The 21,224-nt window shown below is 50.0% G+C and overlaps 1 protein-coding gene and 1 long non-coding RNA gene across 6 annotated transcripts; one reads left to right on the forward strand and one right to left on the reverse strand.

Moving 5' to 3' along the window:
* The first annotated feature begins 3,141 nt into the window (after positions 1 to 3,141).
* Positions 3,142 to 6,590, forward strand: LOC142604620 (uncharacterized). The gene is made up of 3 exons (XR_012838474.1): positions 3,142 to 3,412; positions 3,765 to 3,866; positions 5,801 to 6,590. It is a non-coding gene; the product is annotated as an uncharacterized LOC142604620 (long non-coding RNA).
* Positions 6,591 to 7,991: 1,401 nt separating this feature from the next.
* On the reverse strand, positions 7,992 to 19,555 carry TMEM268 (transmembrane protein 268). Of its 5 annotated transcripts, none has more exons than XM_075772321.1 (9): positions 18,949 to 19,555; positions 16,257 to 16,586; positions 15,049 to 15,158; positions 14,379 to 14,486; positions 13,030 to 13,179; positions 11,815 to 11,925; positions 10,293 to 10,373; positions 9,216 to 9,401; positions 7,992 to 8,381 (listed from the first exon to the last, which is right to left on the reverse strand). In XM_075772321.1, the coding sequence occupies exons 2-9, from the start codon at positions 16,360 to 16,362 to the stop codon at positions 8,202 to 8,204; spliced, it is 1,032 nt and encodes a 343-aa protein (XP_075628436.1). In that variant the 5' UTR covers positions 16,363 to 16,586; positions 18,949 to 19,555; the 3' UTR covers positions 7,992 to 8,201. The 5 variants fall into 5 exon arrangements, with proteins under 5 accessions (XP_075628436.1, XP_075628437.1, XP_010301674.2 ...); XM_075772322.1 differs by lacking the exon at positions 18,949 to 19,555 and adding an exon at positions 18,543 to 18,618; XM_010303372.2 differs by lacking the exon at positions 18,949 to 19,555 and adding an exon at positions 17,986 to 18,612.
* Between the last annotated feature and the right edge of the window lie 1,669 nt (positions 19,556 to 21,224).

Raw genomic sequence — 21,224 nt, forward strand, 5'->3', positions numbered from 1 at the left:
TAAAATCCACCAATAAAATTGTGAAAATAGTGGGAATTTAGCTGTGGCCACTTCGCTCCTTGTAACAGCTCTAGTTTCATCCACACTGAAGGTATCTTCAGGTCTGTCTGCAGAATCCACAGGTCGCAGAGGTGGCTACAGTGGAGATGCTCTAGAACAGAGTCAGGCTGATGGGTGGAGATGAGATCCCTCATTAACTTCACAAGTAAATGTTCTGTGGTCATGGGCAATATCAGAGGTTTTCATGGATGATAGGTTGCCTGCAGCCCATGGATTAATTTGAGGACTAATTTTTTTCAGAGGTGCTTACACTTCTTGAGAAGGAGAATCAAGAGGCTGAGAAGTCTCATCCTCAGAAGGTCTCATGTCAGCACTCGGATAACTGCTCTGCTTTTCGCAAAAATCCTGGAGCATCGGGTGCTGCATTTTACAGAAAACATGGACTCAAGTAGCCTGATATAAACTGCAAAGTGCTGAGCACTTATGACCATAATTTGCTGCTTACAAGGGAACTAAGCTGTTCTGAAAGCCCAGCCCAGATTATGGGTTTCAAACACTTGAGAATCTGTCCCTGAGCTCATAATCCAGTTTATGGGCTCATCACAAATGGAGCTGAGCCATTCTTGGAAGGAAAACTTGGCAAAAGCAGGCTTTCTCCACTGTATGAGTAGAAACAACACTCAAAGCTCAGGCCAACAAATCTAGAATGGGGAGTAATTAAAACCTGTAACAGCCTCTCTCCATGAGGGAAGCGGTGATATTGGGGCAGCAGCCAGAGCTAATTGCACAGGAACAGGACCAACACCAAAACTCACTTCTCAGGTTGCTCTCTATGCCGCACACCTGGATGGGAGCTGAACGCTCCTCTGCTCCAGTCGAGCTAAGCCTGCTTGTGCCAAAGAGCTGTCTTCTGCACTCCTACCAAAACCAGAAGGTTGTGCATTGATACCTTCAGCACCTACAAACATCTTTTACCGCTGCAGAACAAGGCACAGGATGGGAGCTCAATTCTCCTCTCCAAGCAGCATTACATCCATACAGTGCTATTGAGGCCAATAGTTTTTCTTCCCCACTTAGCAGGAAGAAAAACAGACCTGAATGTGACTATTCTTTTTTAAAAGTCTCTTCTAACAATAGCTCTCTTTCACTAGCTTATTTACTGCCCATCTGTGACTCCAAAGTAAAATCTGTTCAGTTGTTGATCTAAAAGACTTCCCTTCACAGCTAAGCCTCAATGATCCTTGCTGTTCTCTGGCAGCCAGAGTTGTCTCTTGATTGCCCACATCAATAAACCATACATTATCTATGCTTGAATTTGGTTAAGATTCTGGCTAGCCATGCATGAGATAGAAGAGGACTCAACTGCCGTAGTCTTAGTTGTGCTGCTCAGTAAAACTGGTTGAAGTAGAAAAAATAGCTAAGATGGATTTTTGCCATTAAAAATCAACTTGTCTGATTTAATACATGGATAGGAGCAGATGCACTGATTAAAGTCATGATTGTGGAGTCTCACACACCAGCAAGGCAAATATGAAGTAGAAGGGCCCGAGAAGTATTTGCTGCAAATAGACGCGATGAGTGCCATAGGAGAGCACCTCTACAAATGCATGGGCGCCTTGCTGGGAGCAAGCAGAGATGTTCTCGTAGGCCAGGAGGCCTCAGGCAGCGCCAGATGTGCAGAGGCAGTGCACTGCAGGATAGCCTCTCCTCCAAGGCCTCGGCACCATCTGCCTTTTCTCTTTAGCTTAGCACCATCTAGAGGGATGCATCTGCAAACCAGTCAGCTCTACAGCGCACATTTGGCAAAGGATAACACCCATCTGAAACACATTGGGTTTGGAGTCAAGGGGATACCAAACCATTGAAAGCAAAGCCTCAAAAGAGCAGTTTACTCCTCCGGCTGCCTTCACTATTTCTTACAGCACAAAGCTGTGATGCAGTCATTCCCCTTGTCCTGGTGAACTCTTCTGGTCCTCCAGAGAAGATTGGAGGTTGAGGGGGTTTTAGGGTGGCAGGTCTGGAGGGGAATGCTCAGGGTGTGGAGATTTTTTCTTGAATTTTTTTTTTTTTTTAAACACCTACAGATCTTGTATCACACACTCCTGCAGGCTTCAGTGACATCTGATGATATGATGGGAGTCCTCAATTGTTTCAAGCAGAGGTTGTTCTTCATGTCCAATCAAGCCTTTGCCTTTGACTAACACCACACAGCAGCATGACAGGACACCAGCTGAACTAAAGGTTTCTATGCTGCATTTTACGGTTTTCAGCCCAGCGCATCAGAGCTTCCTCAAATCTCACGACATGGAAGACCAGAGCAAGACTGAGGGTGGGGTGGAGTGGTGTTAGCTCATCTCTATCTCACACACTCATCTTGCACTTTCTTCTGCAGCAGCCCAGGCTGCTGACTTGCAATGCTGTGAGACACAATACCTGCACTCCATCAACCACATCAACCACCTTACACAATCCCAAGGTAAGGCGATCGAAACCAAAGTCCAACCTGCCTGAATCAGCGAGTGCTTGGTTTGGAGATAGGAAGCACATTGCCCTGGTCAAAAGGCAAAGCAGAAGCTTTCAGAATTCACTTGACTTTGAGATTAAGGAACACATACCAAGCATAAACAACAGCAAGGTTTTGCAAAGGATGCACAAAATCTGCATTTCTCTAGTAACTGGCTGCAGTGACCCCAAGGACAAAAGTCAAGCGATGCTCTGGGGGTGGTATGGGGAAAGGACCTTGGAGAAACCAAGGCCAATGCTGCTGCCTACATCTTATCTGCTGGGGATGTCACCCTTACCTTCCCCTGCCTACAACGGGACACCGTATAAGAGGGTTTGAGGGTCTGGCTGGGGGAGGGAAGAACATTCACCTCCCTGCAGTGTTCAGATGGCAGCAGGAAAGAGAGGAAACGTCCCTTTCTTCACCCCCTGCTCCACACAAGCAAAGTGCACGTTGCAGCAATGCTCTCCAACTCAGCTTAAAGATCGCAGCACCAGATTTACCTCCCCACATCTCAAACCCAGGTCCTCCACCAGCCACAAAGCACCAACAGCGGTTCCTCCCACCAAGGCCAAGCCGCCTTTTCAGCATGGTCTGCTCAAACCTCGGTGCCGCTGCCCAAAACCAATGCTCAGAGTGCTTCCACCCTCCCGGGAGGTGCAGGGATCCCACTCCCGGCACGGCACAGCCCTGCCCGGAGGCAGCACCGGGCTGACCCTGCCTCCCCACGCGTGACCGGGTGTTGCTGGAGCAACATCTCCGCGGGAGAGACGGAAGGAGGAAGCCGGGCTGTACAGAAATAAAACCACTGCAGAGCTGACTGCAAGAGGAGAGAGAGGAAGAGACAGGCTGGCTGGAAAGGACAGCTTTGCTGAGCCTGGGAGAAAATGGTTTGAGTAATTATCAACGGTAAGGAAACCTCTCATTTGAGGGAAGAGAGCTTAGAGGGATTTCTGCATGGTAAATACTCTGCATATTTTATGGCCTCAGCTTGTGGGGGGAGGAAGGCTGGTGCTGGAGTGGTTTGAAGCACAGCCAGGAGACCAGACACAGTAACTCTGTTAGCCCGTTAAATCCAGTCCCCTTCTTCTCCTCTGTCACTTTTGCCCATGACATGCCACGGGTCCAGTGCAATCCCCAGCCGATCCTCCTCTGCAGGACCCCCAGCTCACAAAGAGGTCCCTCTCTGGGGAGGGATTTTCAGGGTAGCTGGTGTTTTGCGTTGCTGCACGGAGCAGACAGGTCTCCCCTTTCCCACCAGCCTGCCGCTATGTGGCCAGGAAGATGGGGTCCCTGTTCAGCCGGGAGCACCACGAGCCACCACCCTGCCCGGCGCAGGCAGCCCCCCGCAACCACCACCAAAGTAAGTCAGCAGCTCTCTGGGGATGGGGACATCCACACGCCTCAGCCCTGACCGCGTGGGGATGGAGGGGGCTCCCAGGCTGGGGTGGGGGGCACCTCCTGTTGCTGCCTGCTCTCTTGGGCAAGCTCCCCACTGGGGAGATGCACTGAGTCCCCATCCCTCCCTGCCTGTCCTTCAGCAACCATGGTCTTCCTCAGAGCCCGGCACTTTGTCTGAGGAAGAACCGTAACAGGTAGAAGTTGCGAAAGTTGATTTTCTTTCCTGCTTTGTCTTCCCTCGCTGGGTTTTGCCTTTAAATGTCATGGCTGCATCCCAGCCCCTGACAGAGAGGATGAGCAAATAGCAGCCTTTGGAAGGGAGGACAGACTTACTCTGGGGGTAATCAGAGTGGTGAGTGGATGTAACCTGCTGAAGCACCACCTCCCCAGAGCTACATCTCCCTGGGGCAATCTTTGTTATTTCAGGCACCCTGCTAAATTCCAAAATGCATCACCACGCACCCCAGTTGGCAGTGAGAGACTTCTGTCCTTGCTGCCAATCTTCCCCAGCCCCTTCCTGGCCCATTTAAAACACACAAATCACTATGACTTTGCAGATCACTCATGCAATGTGCCTGAGAGCAGCTGCTCCTCCTGGCTGCCCCCGATTCAGCATGGCAGGTTTGGCAAGGACCTTCCTGGCTCCTCACCCCTGCCCCAGCCGTGGGGGCTGCTCCTGGCAAGGAGGGCTCACCGGGGAGCTGCTCCTGCATCGCCCGGCCGTGCTGCTCAGTCGTTAAAGCTTGCTATCAAAATTAAATCATTTTTGAACAGAAAATGGAGGAATCTCAGCATGGGAAAGACGTGCCTCTCCAATACCAGTTTCACTGGTTCAGCTGAGTCACTCCTGGTTGCAGTTGTGCAAACTCGCCCAAAGCTGCACCCAAGCACAAGCGCATTCCTGGGCAGCTGCCATGGCGGTCAGGTCATGCCCTGTGGTCTCCTACCTCAGCCAGGAGCTTAGGGCTGTCGCAGGAGACTCACGGGGAAGACGCAGGGCTGAGCCATCCCTGCTCGGCTGCTCCCGCGTGTTGTGTGCCAGGGGAGGAAAGGATGCTGTGTGCCTAGGGGGTCCTATAAAACCTTCAGGATATCACCTTTCCCCTAAAACAACAGCTGTGTCCTTAATGGGGGGGGGGGGGGGGGGGAACACAAGGTGAGGGAAGGGGTATGTCTCCCTTCACTAATGCCTTAATTAAGTGCATATGAAGGAAAAGCAGAGCATTAGTCATTTGGCCTGCAACCAAGGACTCAGGACTTTGCAGAGGCCCCGAATGGGAAGAGCAGGGCAGGCACTTGGGTGTATTAGCAAGAGGAATCAAACTCCTCCGTTGAGCAAAGAGGTTAAGCTCCTTCTCTGCAGTTAATTGCTGGGTGTTTAATTGCAATCAGGGGACCTGCCCCAGTTGGCACTGGCAGAGGGTCCAGCCCTGTGTCTTTCTGGCAGGTCAGGCGCAGCGGCCCCTCAGCTGCTGTGGATGCAGGGGGCTGCACCGGTGCGAAGGGCAGCGGTGGTCTGCACCTCTCTTTAGCAAGGAGCAGCACCCCAGGGAAAGCTTGCCCAGGACAGGGCATGAGGTGCGTAAAGCTCAGCAGAGGACAGATCTGGCTGGGAAATGTGGATGATCTGGAGGCACTTTTGGTGTCCAGGTCACAGCTTGGAAACTGCGGAGCTTTATCCCTCCTTGCAGCAAGGTGGGCTCTGCTGGAGAGCTCTCTGCATCATAAACCTGGCCTGACTCCCTCACGCTTACCTAACATTGCTTACGGTTCCCATCAGGAGGTTTTTCTGAGCACCTTGCCAGTTCACACCCCAGCCTTGTCCCTTCAACAATAATCCTTTGCCTTGGCTAATCCTGAATCCCCCTCTTTTCTCCGATGCTTGTGCACGTGCAGATGTAGAGGCAGAGGTATCAGCAACACCCCAAGCAAGAGCCTCACTTCCCAGGAACAGCGACCCCATCCAAGACCAGCCCTGCACGTCCTGAGGGTAAAAGTCCTCGTGGTCTTTCCCTGAAGACCACGAGCTTTCTTCCCACTGATGTCTCCAGGGAATCCATTTGCTGGGAATCCTGCAGCCCAGGGATTGGAAAATATGAGCAGATCCCTCCTATATCTGCTCTCTACACAGAAGCACAATGATATAAAATATCCTGATCAGTCTCTTGTTACCAGAATTTTCTAGCTGGCAGAAAAAGAAGATTGCCAATGTGTATCAGATGCTTCTGGCACTTTTGGGCCCTGAAGCACCAGGGGGAGAACACGAGCCACTGCATCCTAGCAGCAAATCGGATTTTTATACTGTGAAACCAAATTGTGCTCCCAATGATATTGGTATACATTCAGAAAATTTCCATAAAAGTAAAATCAGCTCCTGAACTAGAGTAAGGAGTCTTAGAGGTTAGGCCTGTGGGAATCCCATGATGTTTCGTACAACCCCCTTCCCCATGCCCAGTAAGCTGGTGAAACTGTCCTCAGTGGGCAGCCAGCACCTCGGCGTGATGCACAGCACCCACAGAGCAGAGAGCTGCAGGGACCACAGTCGGATCCCCCTCTCCAGCAAACCCCGCACCGTCACAGAGAGCAATGACAGCAGAATCGCAAACTCCGCAGTGCGGGGAGGAATCTGCCCGACCCCTTCCTGTGACAGCCCAAGCTGAACCAGAAATAAAGATGGATGGAAAGACGCTGGTTGGGAGCATGGTGTTTTTTCTCCTGGGAGAGATTGCCTGTCGTTACGGTGTTTGAACAGACTGATGCTTTGGATCGTACGTTGGCAGCACCAGACCTCACTGCTGAGGCTTGCTGCTCGTGTAGGCAGAGACAGACCTTGTCGCACCATGGCTTGTGACAGAAACAACAGGGGAGGGGGCAGAGTCATCCCGCACCCCTGGCAGAGCTGGCACTAAGCTCCCAGGGTTCAGGGAGCTCAGCCTCTTGGTGCCACCCTGAGCGATGGTTTGGCCTTCCATACCAAAGACCTTTCTGGTACAATATTGCATGAAGGGGAGATGCTCGATGGAAGGATGGGATGTACACAATGGAGAGATGTGCACAAACTAGTGACCTTAATTTTAAAACCCTCCCGGCTTTGTGCAGGGCAGGTGTCCCATGCTGAGCTTTGTTAAGGTGGGAGAAGCACAAGCCTGGCCCAGGGGAATGCGGGGCTCTGTGGGAGATGGGGAGGGAGGAAGGGTGGGCAGGCTGGGGAGTGTAGAACAGACCCGAATCTCCCATGCACGCTCAGCCACAGCAAGGCTGGAAGACACAGACCTTAGGACTCTTTATTCTGACCATTGCCACTTCCTAGGACAGTTATCACTACCAAACTGTGTGGTTAGGTGGTCTGGTAAACGTCAGTGCATGCAGTCACCTGGATTTCATGGAAATGCCTGGCTCTGGGGACAGAGGAGGACACCAGCAGTTCCCAGCCCATACAGCAGTTCTCCATTCATGGGCACCACCTGAGCACACAGCCTCTTGTAGGCTTACAGCACTTCCCCATTCCCTCATGGACTCCACGCAAATGCAGAGGTCTCCTGCTCACCTCTGGCTCCTCTCACATGCTGTGTCCAAACCCACTGAGGGGAAAGGAAAAACAAAAGAAACTGTCCTGTCCCAAAATGCACCAGAAAGGGGAGTCTAAGGAGACCTGTGCTCCAGGATGCCCTACACAGTGCACAGTGCCTTCTTTAAGGCCTCATCCCATGGATCATCAAGATGTCCATTACCCTCTTCCCAGGGGAGGCAGCAGAAGCGGCAGGTACCGAGCACCGTCCCAAGCTGGTTCCTGAATGAAAAGTTTGCTAAGTCATTGTCTGAGACGTTGTCTATGTCTGTCACAGGACAAAGCTCCCTGTCACTGACACAAACATAATCCAGAGCAAACATCACATTTACAACATGGCTACGCACAACTTTTTCCCTGTCTTCCTTGTACTAAAAAAACCCCCATGTACTCCATTTCGAAGGTGTGGGGCTGGCACCTGCAGGGATTCCTGGCAGCTCTCTGAGGCCCCCAAGTAAAAGCAGTGGGAAATTTCCCACAGGAGCTCCAGGCTGTCCCTGGATTGTTTGGGACCCCCAGAGCAGCTCCTTCACACCAAGCCGGTGGGGAGGTCTCAAAGATAAGCAGCTTTCTGGTGAGTGTCTTGCATGTTTTATTAGAGCCCTATTTCCACTCGTTCATCCAGATAAGTCCAGGATGAGCGATTACAGCCCTCTCCTCTGCCCCACAGTTTCTTCACAGAGTTGTGTACAGAGGACTTTTATTTCAGTGTTTTCCAACCCTCTCCGGTCACCTGCCCGTGAACCAGCTCTGGTGTGTGTTGAGTGCGGTGGTCTCGATGAACTGGCAGAGACAGGGCACGCTGCTGTGCTCCAGGTGCCCCCCTGCCACGGCCCGGGGGAGGCAGCCAGTGACCAGGAGCCGGACGTAGCATCCACTGAAGATCACCAAGAGCTGCTGGGCCATCACCTGGAACAAGCACGAGAGGTGTCAGAGCAGGGCATCTACCTGCAGGAAGAGCGGATGATACACTAAATACCATTTGCTCCCTCGTTCAAGGACTGTCCTCATCTGAAAGAAACAGGACAGGAGCCATTGGCATAAATATAACTGTCCCAGATCCCCTTCTGGTCACAGCAGTGCGGGCACACTGTCCCTGCAGAGGAGTGACATGAAATGACCGCTTGCCGGTGGGTGGCCGGGGAGCCAGGCTGCTTGGGGACCTGCCTGCTCTGTCACTGCCTCCTGGTGCCTTTTTTTGCCTGTAGACAGCCAGAGAGCTTCAATCTGCAGGGATGTCACCTGCACTAAATTCACTTAGTAACAGTGAGTGGAAAACTGTAAAATAAATCAAAATCATCCCTTTTGAAGCTTCTTGCTGAGCAGGAATGAGGACACATTTGTTGCTCAGCATGGCACAAGTCTTTGAAGGCACATGCCATGGAGGAGACAAAGGCAGGGCATGGTCACGTCTTATCCCCAGCCCGGACACAAGTGCTGGGTCCCTGCATGGACCCTGGGGAGACGTTATCTTCCAAACAGGGACTGACGGCCACCAGCAAGGAAAAGCCCAATCCATGAATTCCTCAAGGATTAAGCACTAGCTACTCAGTAAGCATTAACTGCTCAGCAGTGTCAGGGCTGGAGAAGGTGTGTGTGGACCTCCAGGCTTTCAGGTGCTTCTACTGGTGAAAAACAAGGTGAACCCCATGGCTGGTGCCTGCTGGGATGGGTTTTGGAGTTGAGGTGCCTGGGGAAGCGATTCGGCACCTCTGTCTGTCAGGGAGGGGTATTTGTCCTTACCTCTGGTGGGCCCTCGGGAACGAGACGGAGCAGCTCATTGCATGTCACAGGCTTTTTATTTAGGTTCGCCCCGCTGGATAAAAGAGGGGAGTCTTCACGCAAAGCCTCTTCCTCCATCCCCGGGTCGGGCCGAACCACTGCCTCCATAACCACACAGAGCTGGTCCAGGCTGCGCCGCAAGTCCGACTGGAAGAGAAAGAGATTTGGGGGATGTCCAAGGGCAGGCAGGAGTGCTGTCCTGGGGACAGCCATTAAAGGACACGATTTCGTCCTGCACGTTTTTTACTCCCAGCAGTTATCATCCCAAGAGTAAAAAAGGCAGCACTGGCCAAGAGCCGTGCCCAGCATTTGGAGCTGAGTGTCTTCATCCCACTGCCATCAGCTGCCTCTTGTGCTGGTGACTGCTCCCAGCGAGACGGTCACAGCCTGGCACAGAGAATCTTGCCTTTAAAAACTCTGTGGGTTATATCAGCCAATATGTGAATTGGTGTGTAGCTGTCTATCCCCTGATCTGCATCTGTTGGGAGATGAGCAGCCCTGAGATTTTTGGAGGGCTGTACCCCATCACCTCTCATCCCACGGCTGTGGTCAGCAAGGGCAATTCAGTGCAGGAGAGCACCGTGTCTGTATATTACACACCTGCATAAAGGAAAACATTTTCAGAAGGCCAAGAGGACAACATTTTTGTACAGTTAACCCAGTATAGTGTTTACTTATTCCTCAGGCTATCCCATTTATTTCAGCAGGACAGCTCAAGGTGTCAGCTATTTCAAGTTGTGACACATGCTTTCAAAATTTGCCCTTGATTCTTGATGACTTTCCTTTGTTAAAGTTGTATGGTTAATTATCCAGATATGCACGTACCACAGGTCCTAAACATATTCCTGTTGAACTGGGCACTGACAGATGCAGTTTACCCACCTCCCAGGCTGTCCAGCTCCCAGTTCACAGTGGAGGATGCCCAGGAGGACACTCACTCAGTTCTCCTTGCCCACCTCCATCCCACCAAAGCCTGGGCGTAGGGGTGGACATGCATGTGTCACTGCGGGACCTCGGGCTGCATCTGCTGTCGCTTACCTCTCGTGTCCTCTGCAGGTCCGCGATGTGGGCTGACAGGGACTGTAGGCAGCGCTCTGGGCTGAAGTGCACGAACCATAGCTGGGATGGGCAGGGTTAAGGAAGGGGTCTTTCCATGGTTCCCGCTCTGCAGCCCTCTGCCTCCGTGTGGATCGTGGTACAGTCGTCACAGGAAGCAGAGCAAAGGCAGATGGTGGCTATGGGATGCTCAGGACACAGTCAGGAACCAAATAACACATCTCAGGGCTGATTTTAAGCCAAGAGGGTCTGGGCCAAGATAAAACCTCAAGCTAATGGGGAAGAGAAGAGGGGTGGCAGGGAAAGGGGACATTGCCAGTCCTCCTCACACACCTCCTGCAGCCTGGGGGGGGGTGACAACTGGGCTAACCCAAGGCCATTGTCATCACTCATCTCAGTGGCCTTAGATCTAAATAAATTGGTGGGTCACATTGACTTAGCTCCCCTAAACTCCTTTCTGCCTTTCTTCCCTTTGTTTCTAGGGATTCGTTCCATTTATTTTTTACAAAATGTACTGTACTTGGTGCTTGTCTGCAGGACGGAGGCACTGTTTGCAAAGAGTCTACCAAGAGCAACATGTTGGGGATGTGAGTCCTGCCAGCCTGGAGAGCAGCAGCCCCCCCGAAGGCAGCCAAAGGTCTGCCCTTGTAGATCTACTCAAGCTGCTATCATTGAGGGGATTCAGGAACAGCGTAAAAGATAGAGGGTTAAAACAGATCTGACACCAGAGCAGACAGAAAGTGTAAATCCTTGGGTTATTTTCTGCTCTCAGGCAGTTCTGGGACATGTGGGTAAAGGTGAAGGCTCGTTGGATTAGTCCTCGCTTACTGAGGTGCAAAACTGCTGGTCTGAGCAAACGTGTAATTCAGGTTCTTAAGCATTTCCTCCTCATTCTGCATGACTTCACCCCTGCCAGCCCTCCTGCCGTACTCCCTGCCCCCTTCTCTGACCCTGTGTTTCAGCCTCGCTTCCCTCTCCATTTGTACTTCATGCCTCTCTGTATCTATGGGGAGGTGTGAGCTCCACCAGCAAATCTGGGAGACAATCTCTCTCACCTTCCTGTAACACTTTCGTGCTGTTTTAAACTATCTTCTTTCCCCTAAATCTTTGTCTAGTCCAAAAGAGGTATTTCTGAAAAGCAGCAAATGAGCCCAGGGATGGGGACTCTGTTGGTTTCTGCCATAGGCACATTCTTTTCACTCTGCTCATAATAAGAGTCATCACTGTCATGTAAGTATAATACACTTTCAGAATAATTGTCTGCCCAAAGGACTAATCCCACTTCAATCTTTTAGACTCATTATTTCCAATTTCCTTTGGGTATATCTCAATCCCCACTTAACAGGAGAAGAAAAAATACCCAATCCCTCGTGTCCAATAGGAGAAAAAACAAATCCTAGAAATCCCACCCTCTGGAAATCCTCATGGATCATAACATCAATAAATACCTCCACATCATTAGCTTCCCAGGAGGGATACAAACAATTCTCTACAGAAAGGATACTTGTAGAATGTTGTGTGGCCCATCCAGGACATCTGTAATCCCCAGAATTAAACTGTGTTTGATAAAGATTTCATTGACAGCTGCCAGCCTCACATCTGTATTCATATTTATCTATTAAAGAATGCAAGAAAAAATTAATGCTCTCTACAGCAAAAGTTGGGCCAGCCTACGGCTACAAACTGCAGATGGATAGTCCCAAATACCACATCTCTGAAAGGAAAACTGTGACAAGAGCTGTCTGCAGTCAGAGAGGATTGTCACCAGCCATCAGTATTGGCCTAGCCACCACTAGCAGATGTCTGTGCAGACAGAAATCTCACTAAGGATTATTTCTCTTACAGATAACCTGTATGAAGTGGAATTGCCTTCCAGTATCACGTTCTCTTTTCCATCCCCCAGCAGTCCCTGAGTGAAGGACTCCTCTCCTGAACCTCTGTGCACCCACACATTTGCCAGCTTTCCCCTTGGAAAACGACAGCTGTCATTAGAGGCTTGCTCCAAAATCCATTAAAATCAGTGCAAAAACCCCTCTGGATTTTGAATCAAGCCTTTCCAATATTATTCTTCAGATCACTCCTTGGCAGTTTCCATACCCCCGTGATTCCTGCAAACAGAAGCTGACAACAACCAGCAGCGGATGCTGCAGGCTGGTTGCCTCTCATGCTGACATCATCTCCCTGTTACTTTCTACTGCCCAGACTACCACGGTTTTATAATTTTATTGCAACTTCTGTGGGTGAGGAGCTGCCTTTTTGTTCTGGACCCATTGCCAGGCAGGTGCGGTGGGGGCCTGGACCATGACTCCAGGGCACTGCAGCGACACAAGTAAACGGTGCTATTAGCAACAGGCAGCCAGATTGCAAGGACAGATGCAGGGCAGGAGCCGGCTCTGCTGGCGAGCCCTCGAGGCTTCCCACCAGCCGTGGGAACTCGAACCGCGCTCTGCGAGGGTTGCTTTATCTCCAGCAACAGGCGATCTGAGCCAGCCTGCCAGGCTCCAACACCTACTTTTCAGGCATTACGACACCTAACTTGGCTATGTAACATCCCTTGCCTGAACCCGATCTCCAACCCTGCTGTAAAAATATTCCTTCCTCGCCGGATAATTATGTTCTTCGCATGCATCTAGGAGACAACCTGGATCCCAGCACTTTGGTGGGAAGGAGAGCTGCTCCCCGCGCTCTGCACGCCCGCACGCAAACAGCCTCCTCTTACCTTCCTCTGGCGACGATCAATAACCAGTATCACAGCTACAGTCACTGCTACGGCGGCCAGGGTCACCAGCACGCTGGCCTCCCAGTACCGCCCGAAGGAACACAGCTGGACTGTGGAGTAGATGTTTGTCCAGAGAGACACGTAGAAAACCTGTAAAAATCCAGAGAGACTGATGATAGTCACTATGGAAGTGAGAAAAGTCACGGGAAGAAGAAAATTACCGGTCCCTTCTCCCAGGGTAATGCCTTACCATAAATTAAGTCACATGAGATTTTCAGAGGGTGAGAAAGGACAGAAGTTCTTTCCAATAATAAATAGGGGAAAGAAAGGACTAGAAGGACTGAGTGAGCGCTAGTTTATTGTAAAAAATTACCAAAGACAGAGAGTGAATTATTAATGATGATTCATACCTAGGAAGGATTTCAGCCGAGTTCTTCCATTTAGATAAGAAATGCACTCACTGAGGCATATTGATAATTCTTCTAATAGTCTCCATATTTAGAAAGCTCCTATGTCAAAGCACTCAAGGTGGTGCAGAGACTACTCAATTGCAGTAACGCTTAAATGGTGGATGCTGACACTGGGTTCAAGGACTATGCTAAGGGCTGACAAACTTGGCCTTTGCATAAAGACAGGCAAAAACTGAATTCATTTGGCTTTTATTTCAGATAGCATGCATTTGGGCAGGAGATTGCCTAGAAGCAAATATGATGTGTACCACACGGCATCATCTTGCAATAACGTAACTCATTTGCGCTAAACAGGCACCAAAACCCTCAAAACACTGAGCTCAAATTCTTACAATATTAGTGAAAGGAGGAGGAGACTTGTATAATGGCTATCCAAAAAAATAAATGCAACCAAAACAAAGGAGTCAGATTTTATCACACCCTCAGCATGCTGCAAAGTATCAGCCTTACAGTAGATGCTAATGGTTGGGGTCTCTGGAGGAGCTTCTCTCACCAGAAGAAAAGCAAGACTAAGTAACCAAAGTTGACTGGTCCATTGGTCTAATTAGCATCAGGACCAGAATATCTACAGATCTTTAAAATCAAATTAAAAAATAAAGTCTGATGGAGGTACTACTACCTCAGCCTGTGCTGATTATCCAGCCACAGACAGCCCGCTTCAGTGGGACTACCAGGAAGGGGTTGGAGAACGTGCCTTGCCCTCCATCTACAGAAATTCTGTGGACTGAGATTTCTGAAGGAGCCCACTAGGATGTGTGAAAATCACTGTCTCCTGCCACTCAAACCTCTCTCCCTTCCTGGCCACAAGAACCCCAGTTTAGGTCTTGATGCACCTCAGCAAGTCTATGGCAAGCCTGCGAGAGACCCTGCAGTCCTTACCACAGCGATGGCTATGTGGAACGCCCTGGAGTTGTAGAACATGTACCGTCTTACTTCAGGCTTCAGGACAGCATCCTGGATTAACCTTCTCCACTGATCCACTGCCACCTGCTCAGGGAGAAAACAGCAAACTAGGGTCACCCTCCAGTTTTGGGCACCTAGCCCCATCAGAACCAGCCTGGGCAGTCATCGTGCAGCCAGGCTGGCACTGCAACTGAAAGCTGTGTCCCGGAGCACCCTCCCACAGAGCGCACCTCCAATCTCATCCATACAGCTCTCACAGACCAAAAACTTGTGTGCTTGCCTCATTTGCGGTGAGTAATATCTCCCTGAAAAGTGCAGGGAAAGTCACAAAGAGAAAACCACCTTTTTATGACAAAGGATAAGAGAAGACAGATTGTCTCAGGAACACTCCATCCCATCAGAGTGACTTTCAAGCAATTCACTCGAACCTATATTAAATGGATTTCTTCATGGAGGTTTAAGCCAAGATCATTACAGTTGACTTGCAGTCCATGGGGAATAGACTGAAGTTGAACTGAAACAAGCCACTCGAACAAAAAAGGAAAAGAAACGCTGTGAGTGATATGGGTGAAATGCAAATAACACTAATCCAGCTAGCATTCACTCCTACAGGGTCCCCAGGGGACATTACGCATGAAGAGATTACCTGAACCCCAAGGGACTTCAGTTTCTCTGCACAAAGCTCCATGTCAAAGGAGGTGGCTGAGCAGTTGTTGTCCATGCTGAGCACCATGAGCACCTGGCCATTGAGCGGTTCTGCAAGAGCACAAAGGAGTCACGAGCATGGCTCTGGCACGGGTTTTTCTCCCAGCAGCTAAGGAGCACATGGCAAAGGGAAGGCTGAGGAATGCAGACCACCCTGACATGTTGTAAATGGATCCAGAATTCCCCCTTGGACATTTCTAAGAACATCACAAAGAGCTTCGGAAGCAGCACAGCAGCCTGATGTGCCCTGTAAGGGAACAACCTACAAAAAGGGAGGTAACTCCAAACACATTCCAGGAGTGAGCAGTCAGAGATAACATGATGCTCTGATCTTCATCAGGATAATGTCTTGCCTCACTGATCACTAACTGAAAGGACAATGGACTCAAGCTGCTGGGTGTTCCTAATGATATCTGCCTCAGAGAGATCCCCCATCGCCTACTCACCCCTCCCACTACTAGAAAAAGCTTGAGCAATCAAAGCAAGGTGCTTTCCAATAATCATGTTGTCTGGGACATGGCAGGGCTGCTCTGGAGCATGAGCTCCATAGGTCCTCCAGCAGCCAGGTCCCTGCTCTCGCAGTGCTCCTGGGCAGCATGGCTCTGCTCAGGGCTCTCAGCTTCACAGTTTCAGCTAGGGCTAGGATCAGAGGTGTAATCTGGAGACCCAGGTTGCAGTCAGGAGCCCAGAAAGTGTGACGACAGCCTGCCCTAGATTTGGGGAGCCAGCTGCTCGGAGCTGAGGTAGAGCAGCCTTGGAGCAGCACAAGAAAGCTGTGATCTCCAGGCATCACATTTGGCATTCATCTAGAGTTTACACAAGCTGTGCTACGTCAAGAGGAAGAGCTCGAGTCTAAGGAAGTGGCGTGTTCAGATGAGATCCTGTTTCACTGAGATGTTTCACCCAGCTTTCCTTCCCCTTTGAAGATCTGGAGTCAGCCAGGTGTCCCCTGGGGCTGCTCCTCCTGACACTGCCTGCTCAGTGCTCTCCCAGACTGATGCACTGGCCAAAATGCAGCGTGTTACTTCATGTTTAGTTAATTTTGCAAATGAGGTGCTGTTAACGAGCATCTTTGAAAAATCTGTCTTCTGTTACTTTCAGAGCGCTGTACTCAGTGCTGCCTTTCTCCTTATCACGTTGCTCACTTACCTTTTACCCACTGCAGGGATCCATCCTTTAAATCACTCTTACAATAGAGGATGGAGGAAAGTGACCCATTTTTCTCAATTCCACCAGTTTGGCTTTTATGGGCCATGCTGAAGGTGCCTCTCCTTGAGGCACTCTATGTCGTATCGTCAGGAATTCAGCACTTTGTGTATCCGCCTTATCTTTCACTGCTAAGAAACCCCGATTCAGCCCCAAGGCAGCAGGCGGCCGATTGCTCTCCTTGGGGACCAGATTGTGAAATCTTCATTCACGCTCCCGCTGACGACTTCCTTCAGATCTTGCTTTCCATGAGCGAGGAGGCATTTTCTAGCCCTGAAAAGAGGAAAAGAAAATCCAAAGTCTTGCAGATAACAGCAAAGAGAGGGTAACAGCACAGACTACTTGGGTGTACTCTGCTCTTTGGACCCTGCTCCCTGTGGATTTTATCACCAGGTAGGTGTTAGCCAGCCGTAAGTGCAGTACGCACGGGCTCGCCTTTTGCTGCAGTTACTTTTTTTTTAATAGGTGGAAAAGTTCTCCTTAAATATTCCATAAATTATCCCGACAGCCTTAAATATTCATATTTTGTAAACATTTAGTCCAGGAACAGGCAGGATTCCTCCTTGCAAAACCAACAGGCTTTTTGCTACTGCTTTCAGCGGGCACTTTCAGAAGGAAGTGGAGCCGGTGTAAATGCCCTTCCCTGGAAGCAATGCACCCCGCGCAGTGACACAGCGGATAATTCCCCACCACACGAAACAAGCAGTGCAGATAAGGAAGAAAAATGCATCCACCGAAGGCAGAGGCAAGCAGAGCTCTCACCCAGCAGCAGCAAAGCCTTTGAGGGTCTCTGCTCTCCTTTCCCCTCTCCTCTCTGCCGCGGGCGGTGCCAGAAGACGACGGGACACGTCCCCGCAGCAGGCAGCGTGCCCACGGGTTTTCCAGACAAACGCTGCTGACGTAGGTCTCTACCCTACTGCCAGGATCTGTGGGTGGCTATTAAAGCAAATGCTTGGAAGACTCTGAAGTTTACTTTTCAATTATCTTCTGCTCACATGGCTCAGCTGCCTCTGTGCTGGCTCTCCGAAACTGTCATTTACTTTTTAACCTCCTCTCCATCTTACTTTTGCACCGGGAGCCTGTTGCTGTCTCCTGGTGTTTGGTCTCTCCCGGAGCTCATCCGCTCTCCTTCCAAAGAGGATTGCTTTATTTTTGACTGATGGTCGTTGCTGCAATTACCCCCTTGCACAAAGCCGGGACAGTCACCAGTTGAAGGACTGTCAGAAAGGAAATTGAGGCAAGAGAAATAACACCAAAGGTTCTTCTGATCACAGAAAAAACCTGCAGAGGGCTGGAAACTCACACTTAAAGGAATCAAGCCACGGTACACATTGCACAAGAGGTGTGCAAGTGTGTGTGTGTGTGTACATGGGATGGGCACAGCACCTGCTCTTCACCGGCACAGGTGAGGAGCGATTCTGCTGTAGGTTGAGCACGACTCTCCAGTGCGATCTCCTTGCAGAGCATGGGCAGGCACGTGTTACACAGCACGTCTCCCAGCACCGAGAGGTGGATTCAAACAGTGAATTTTCTCACTCCTTTCCCCTTTTGCCTTCAATCCCTTCAGGTTAGCGTCAAACAGAAGGGAAAATGAAAAACAAAACAGAAAAGCCCGCACAGAACAGCAGCAAAGCAGAGAGTGAAACAAAAGGAAAACCTAATTAAAACCTACCACCCTGTTGTTGCTGCTATCATGTGAAGTTAGAGATGAATCAAGGCTCTCTGGCTTAGAGGTTGAGAGTTTTGAGTCCCTGGAGGCCAGTCCCCAGGAGATGACGGTGAAGGGTGCGGCAGGGTGAGGGCAGCTCAGCCTTCCCCAGCACATCTGGGGGCTGCAGGAAGGAAACGGCCTTCCCCAGCTGAGACGGGCTTATCTGCAAAAGCAGCTTTGCTTTTACCTCTTTGTGCAGCATAGATTCGTTTGGCTCTGTTGACTTTTACTGCAGAACAACTACCTGGTTTTGTAGATGGGTCCCCCCAAATCTTCTGCCTCCTCCTGTGCTAACACAAAGAGCATCCTCTCATCTCCTGCACTCCCCAGGCTCTGTGTCTCTCTACAACTCTTCTTATTCTTTATGCAATACCAACATTCCTCTGGTGACTTTGCCTCCTTCAGGCTATGGACCTTCTTTTAGGACACCTCCAAGCCCTAGCTAAACAGCAGAGAAACATTAGAAACATTCAGCAAGTCCTTCTGCTTCATTTCCAGACTGGCTGGCAGAGGCTTACCTGGTCCGGCTCACCTCCTGCTCCTGGGGAGCCGGCTCAGCTCCCTCCTCCTCCTCCTCACTGTCCTTTATCTGCCCAGGCACCGTGCAGTCCCACCGCCGAGCGGGGAGCTCTCCCGTCCCGCAGCCCCAACTTGTGCCAGGGAAGGTCGTTCTCTTCCCTGCGTCTCCTAGAGACCAGGGACTAACCAGGCACAGCTCACCCAAGGCAAGAAGCCTTCGCCCCCACGCTCCCTCTCATTACACGGAGCTGCAAGCACCAACTTGCAAAATCTCCCTTGTGCATGTGACTTTTCCCCTAGGCGCATTTCAGAACCGTGGTTTTAACCCTCTAGAGTTCCTCAAAAGTGCCTTCCCACCAAAGACACGGCCTTGGGAGGCGGTCCCGCCGCAGGAGGTAGGCTCACCTTTTGCAGGGTGGGGGTCCAAGAGCTGGAGCTGGACCCCGAAGGTCGTGAAGAGCTGAAGAGTGGCACAGACAGAAGGCTGTCCTCCTCTTCCTCGATCAGCCGGGCAGGGCTCACGAAGTACAAATCCCACAGTTGCGTCAGGTTAGTTGCCATGAATATATTAGTCAAAGCCAAGCATCGATGAGGGGGCTGGAGAAATCAGAAAAGGTGAACGAAGATCTCAAGGCTGAGAACCGGTCACTGCATATTTGGCAAAAGGTCATGTTAAAGCACAGAGAACCAGGGATAATGTGCCGGGGGGAACTGTAACCCTCCTTAAAACAGGAGGCTGCGCTGATACGGAGGGTGGGTGCGAGTTTCCTCTCCAGCTGCTGGACTCAGAAGAAAAGAAGTAGGCTCAGACAGACGGTCAGACAGACCCCCCAGAACAGCCTCATGTGCTGGGGAAGTCATTTGCTTTCATGCAAAGAGATAATGCTGAGATATCACAGGAGAGAAGGCTCGTCAGCCTGGGTTCACATGGTTTCACCAAAAGCTAGAGGATTCATGGAGGCTAGGAACAGAGTGAATCAAGTATCTCAGTGACTGTTAGTCTTAGTGAATAGTTAAACACCACCCCCCCCCAAAAAAAAAAACCCAAACACCTGCATTGCAGTGCCTGTGTACACTTCCAGGAGAAAATGACGTTCTTCTCTTGGAGGGATGAATTTCTGCAACCCTGCTTGCTCCAGACATTGCTGAGCAACATGTTCATTACATCATGTGGCTGCATGGGGGACAGACCTGACTTCAAAACCGCTTACCCACATGGGATCTTGTTACACTGGAAACTGGCAACTCACATAGTAATGTCATCCAGGTATTGAGAAAAATCAGGTAAATCTTCTTGCTGTTGTTCCTAGCTCAAGGCCCAGCTCAAATCCCCACCCAAGATAGGGCCATGCAAAGCTTAGGTTCTTTTGCAAACGCTCCTCATCAAAAGCTTTGGCTTCGTTTCCTCCTCTTTTCGCCCACACAAGGATCCTGACAGAGGGAGAAGATGACGACCAACGTGCTTAGGAAGAGCACTGTCAGCTCACTGCAAAAAAAATGCCTGGGGCAAAACTCTGCGGGGGCAATAAACTTGAAAGAACACCCATAATTACCTGCAGCACATACACTGTACGCCTCTTGTTTAGCAAGACGTGCATGTACGGGCTGATCTTGCTCATTTGGGGGGGGGGGGGGAGGGGATAAAAAAGAAAAAGAAAAAAAGCTAGTTCCAAGTTTAAAACAATCCCAGTTTTGCTGCTCTGAAGCAGCAAAAAAGACCACACACTATTAAATCTTTAGAAACTTTTAGACTCTGAAGATTTCCAAAGCATCTGTTTCACACTTATCTAAGGAACTGAGGAGGAAGCTCCACAGCAGCTTACACCAATCTAAAAGGAAGGCAAAGTTTTCCATTTCTTTTTCTGAGATCATTTTCCACCCAGCCACCTCCCTGAACTTGCATATCCGGCCCAAAGGAGATGACGGATCTGCAGGTTGGGTTGTGTGGAGTCAAGGTCTCCTAGCCCGACTCTTCCTGACTTCAGCAGTCATCAAGCCACATGCTCAGAAAACTTTGGCAGGTGTTAGTTTTCTGAGCATCTTATTTGGTGCATAATTTTGACACTTTTGTTAGGCAGGCGAGATTCTGCCAGGTATCTTCTCAATCCAAGCAAGTATCCTGTAGCCACAGGTCCTACAGAATAGTCTATAAAATATTCAATGATTAATATATTCCAATAAACAACACATTTTAGATGCTAGCTGGACAATAAGCTGCTATCGTATTTGCACGTCTTTATATCTGCTGGGCTTCTGAAATGCAAAGATGTGTCTGCAACATTCCTATCCCACCTATTAGTGGCCCTACCAAAACTTGAGCATTAGAAATTTAACCTTCTTAAAGCCAACAGGGAGAACAACAAATACCAAGTCAATCAGTAAGCTAGAAAGAAATTTGGAGAGAGGCAAAGGCTCACAAGAAACAGGGAACTATTTGACTGTAAAACAGAGAGAGGGCACTGGCAGGATCCCAATGCAGACTGGAGATGCCTCTGTTTTGTGGAGCCCAGCTGACACCCTCTGAAACTGGCCCTATTTAAAAATGAAAGTCTTCCAAAAATTGAAATGTGAATGAATGGAACAAAAGTGAATGAAAATGCAGACTTCTCTGCTCCAGCAAGTATCATGTCGGCTGTATGTTCAGCTTGTGCCGGCTGGCAGGGGATTTGTGGATTTGTTTT

Source organism: Balearica regulorum, chromosome 20, assembly GCF_011004875.1.
Source record: "Balearica regulorum gibbericeps isolate bBalReg1 chromosome 20, bBalReg1.pri, whole genome shotgun sequence".
Lineage (NCBI taxonomy): Eukaryota > Metazoa > Chordata > Aves > Gruiformes > Gruidae > Balearica > Balearica regulorum.